The sequence below is a fragment of the Mandrillus leucophaeus genome, unplaced genomic scaffold (genome assembly GCF_000951045.1).
Source record: "Mandrillus leucophaeus isolate KB7577 unplaced genomic scaffold, Mleu.le_1.0 Scaffold9, whole genome shotgun sequence".
In the NCBI taxonomy this organism is placed as follows: domain Eukaryota; kingdom Metazoa; phylum Chordata; class Mammalia; order Primates; family Cercopithecidae; genus Mandrillus; species Mandrillus leucophaeus.
This window is the reverse complement of record NW_012109807.1, coordinates 9,637,909-9,641,340: the sequence shown is the minus strand read 5'-3', so window position 1 is coordinate 9,641,340 and position 3,432 is coordinate 9,637,909. Positions and strand designations below refer to the sequence as shown.

Here is a 3,432-nt window from a genome sequence, read left to right as displayed (position 1 = left end):
GGCCTGATTTTTTTAAATACACAAAACAAAGGAGTCACTAAGACGAATAAATACAAACTAAGTTCTAAAAATGAAGTGAAGGCCAGACGTGGTGGCTCATGCCTATAATCCCAACACTGGGAGGCCAAGACAGGAAGATCACTTGAGGTCAGGAGTCCAAGACCAGCCTGGACCACACTGTGAAACCCTGCCTCTAAAATAAACAAATGAATTAATTAAAAATGAAGTGAGTTCCTTTGGTAATTTATGGCTCACTAGGCTGTGGGTCAAAAACAACAGCACTTCTTTTAATTACCAACATTAAAGAACCCAAAAACAGTTTAACTAAAAGCTTGTATCTCTCCATTCTTCCTAGACAGTCAGAGCCCCCTCATCTTCCAGCTGGATGGAAGGGGCACTGGCTGCAGGGAAGCCTGTGGGAGACTCATCAGGGCACTAAGAATATGCAAACTCAGGTACATAGGAATGAAGGCCACAGCTAAAGGAACTCGGCAAGAGTCACAGGCAGCCATACATACCGCGACACCAACACCATCATGTTGTTTTCCTGATCCACACTATACCGCCGAACATACACATAATCCCGTGAGTACATTGGATACTAAAGAAATGGAGGGGCAGGATTAGTGTTCTGCATCACACATACCTGGGCAGAAATAAAATCAGAAGTAAAAATACTCACAGGAAAATGGGTTACCCAGTGAAGAACCTCGGAGCCACTAACCACGTCCCTCTCAATCACCTCCAGCTTGATCACCAGGGCATCCCATTTTTTTCTATACTCTGTGTCCAGCTGTAGAAAGAGAAAAGACCATGAAGACCCAAGAAGACCCAAAACAAAAATGCAGAAAGCTTTCCACATGCTTTGGTTTCTGATCCAGTAACCTTATTACAAGGAGAGGGTAATCTGACCTCACAGAGTGCCAGAGTGTGAGACACACAGCTGTTTACTACAGATGATTCTTTCAAAATCACTTTATACAGGCTAATGTCATTACACTGAATGTGAATCTTAAAAAGATAAACCAAGGAAAAGTGTAACAAAATATTTTAACAGACACATTGGGGAAAAATAATATATAGTGATATGAATGTATAAGGGTAAGATAATTCTAAAAAGTTTTAAACAACGAAAAGTCCAAAAGTGGTAGTAGACACCTTACACACATAAAAATGCAAGTAGCACATTTTTTTAAACTTCTGGCATCACTAGTAACTGAAGAATTTCAAATTAAGACAGATATACCATATACATAAAACCAACAAAAATTCACTACAAATTAACAAGATCCAGGGCCTCAGGGAAAGTGCACTGGCATGTTAGAGTGAATGTTATAACCAACGAAGTAGTTATCGGAAGTCTGACAAAACAAATGAAAATTCCAGAAAGAAAATGTTTTTCTTTTAGAACTCTGGGTGATCCCACCTCCCTGCTTCATTTTAAAAAACATCTTCCCCTACGGAGAGGAAAGCAGTCTTTGAACAGATACTCTTCATCTATATGAAATAAACACTGGGCCAGCACAGTGGCTCACACCTGTAACCCCAGCACTTTGGGAGGCCAAGGCAGGAGGATCACTTGGGCCCAGGAGCTCAAGCCCAGCCTAGGAGACAAAGGGAGACCCTGTCTCCAGGAAAAAAAATTTTTAATTAGCCAAGTGTGGTGGCGCGTGCCTGTAGGCCTGGAAGCTGAGGCGGGAGGATCACTTAGGTCCAGGAAGCAAAGGCTGCAGCAAGACACGGTCAGACCTCTGCACTCCAGCCTGGGTGACACAGCAGGACCCCGTCTCAGGGAGAGGAAAGAAAGAAGAAATTTCCACTGTGGAAATGTTCTTGATTTGAGGTTAAAGAGATGCGACAACTAAATATAATCCTGACTATATCTGTACTGAAGCGGAAAATGCTATAAAGGACATTACTGACTCAACTGATAAAACTGGAATACAAACAGAAGACTGTGAAGTGTTGCATCAGTGTTAAATTTGCTGATTTCAATAATGGTGTCATGGTTAGTTAAGAAAATATGGCATATGGCTAGTTTTAGGAAACACACACTGGAAGAATTTACGAATAAAGGGCTGACGTATGTAACTTACTCTCAAGTTGTTTGGGGGAAAAACAATAAAGCCTCATAAAAATACATTAAAGTATTCATATCCATTCCTCTCTCTGATATTCCCAACAGTCCTGTGAGAGGGTAAAACTGATCTCATCCCCATGGGCCAGATAAAGAAAGTCTAAGTTAAATGTTTACCTAAACGCTATGCAATGTGGGATGACAGGTAGATAGGTGGATAGATGGATGTATTGAAGCCAATGTCACCTGAGTCAGATAAATTACTCATGTAGACAGTAGCAACTGATATGCAAGGAGGCTCCAAATCTGGAGAGAAAAATTAACTCACCTGAACATTGAAGAACTGCCGAGGTGTCACATCTGTGTAAGTTCCAAAAACTAGAATGACAAGAAAGAGTAAGAGATGCTTGCCATACTCCAGTCACTTGCCTTGTTTCTATCACCTAGCGGCGTTTCAGTTCTAAAGTACTAAGAGATCTTAAAGGCAGGTTCAGAAACTACAAGTCACAGTGGGGCAACAAAGAAAGACAAAGGTGATCTAAGCAAAGACAACACTGAGACAGCTGTCGTCTGCGAGAAGAAAAACAATAAACAAAAAACCATGGCAAATTTTCTGAGAAACAACCAGAACAGTTTAGAGAAGTATGAAGAACAGAACTCCCAAGCACCTGGGCAACTATGGAACCCAAAAGATAGCCAAACTGGGCTCACCTCGGTACTGGTAAAGGTGGGTGCCTGTAATTGGGCGCCGCCACAGCTTAAAGTGTTTCTTATCCATCACCATTTCCCAAGGTTGCTCTTTGCCCTCTGAATCTTCATTCCCTTCTGTTTGGGCTTTTGGTTCTGGAGGGTGGTGCTGGACTCCAGAGCTCTGAAACATATTTGACATTTCTTCTAACCGCTTCATCTCATTAATGGATCTGGAAAGGGGAAAAAGAGCCACGGTGAGGTGGTTAGTCAGCCCTGTGAAATGAAGTGTCCACAAAAAGGCCTGTGCAAGAAGGTTATACAGTAAACCACAGTATGTAGTATATAAACAAGACACAGTATAGTGAATAAAAACTGAGTTCCTGAGTTTGAATCTCAGTCCAATGCTCACTAACTAGATTATTTAACCAGTTCCTATTTCTAAATCTATAAAATGGAAATAGTAATAGTACCCATCTCGAGGTTGGCTATAAAGATTCCAAACAAAGTATCAAGTACTGCAGGGCACGGTGGCTCATGCCTGTAATACTCAGCACTTTGGGAGGCCGAGGAGGGTGAATCATGAGGTCAGGAGCTCGAAACCAGCCTGATCAACATGGTGAAACCCCATCTCTACTAAAAATATAAAAATTAGCCGGGCATGGTGG

General features: G+C 41.7%; 1 protein-coding gene across 1 annotated transcript in view; it reads right to left on the bottom strand.

The window, feature by feature from the left end:
* The window catches only part of STARD7 (StAR-related lipid transfer (START) domain containing 7), a 9,131-nt gene extending 6,138 nt beyond the window's left edge, over positions 1–2,993 (bottom strand). The window contains exons 1-4 of the mRNA XM_011969653.1: positions 2,789–2,993; positions 2,406–2,455; positions 683–793; positions 519–601 (exon numbers count right to left, since the gene is read on the bottom strand). Coding sequence (XP_011825043.1) covers positions 519–601; positions 683–793; positions 2,406–2,455; positions 2,789–2,984 — 440 coding nt within the window. The 5' untranslated portion in view covers positions 2,985–2,993. The remainder of the gene's footprint in view (positions 1–518; positions 602–682; positions 794–2,405; positions 2,456–2,788) is intronic.
* Between the last annotated feature and the right edge of the window lie 439 nt (positions 2,994–3,432).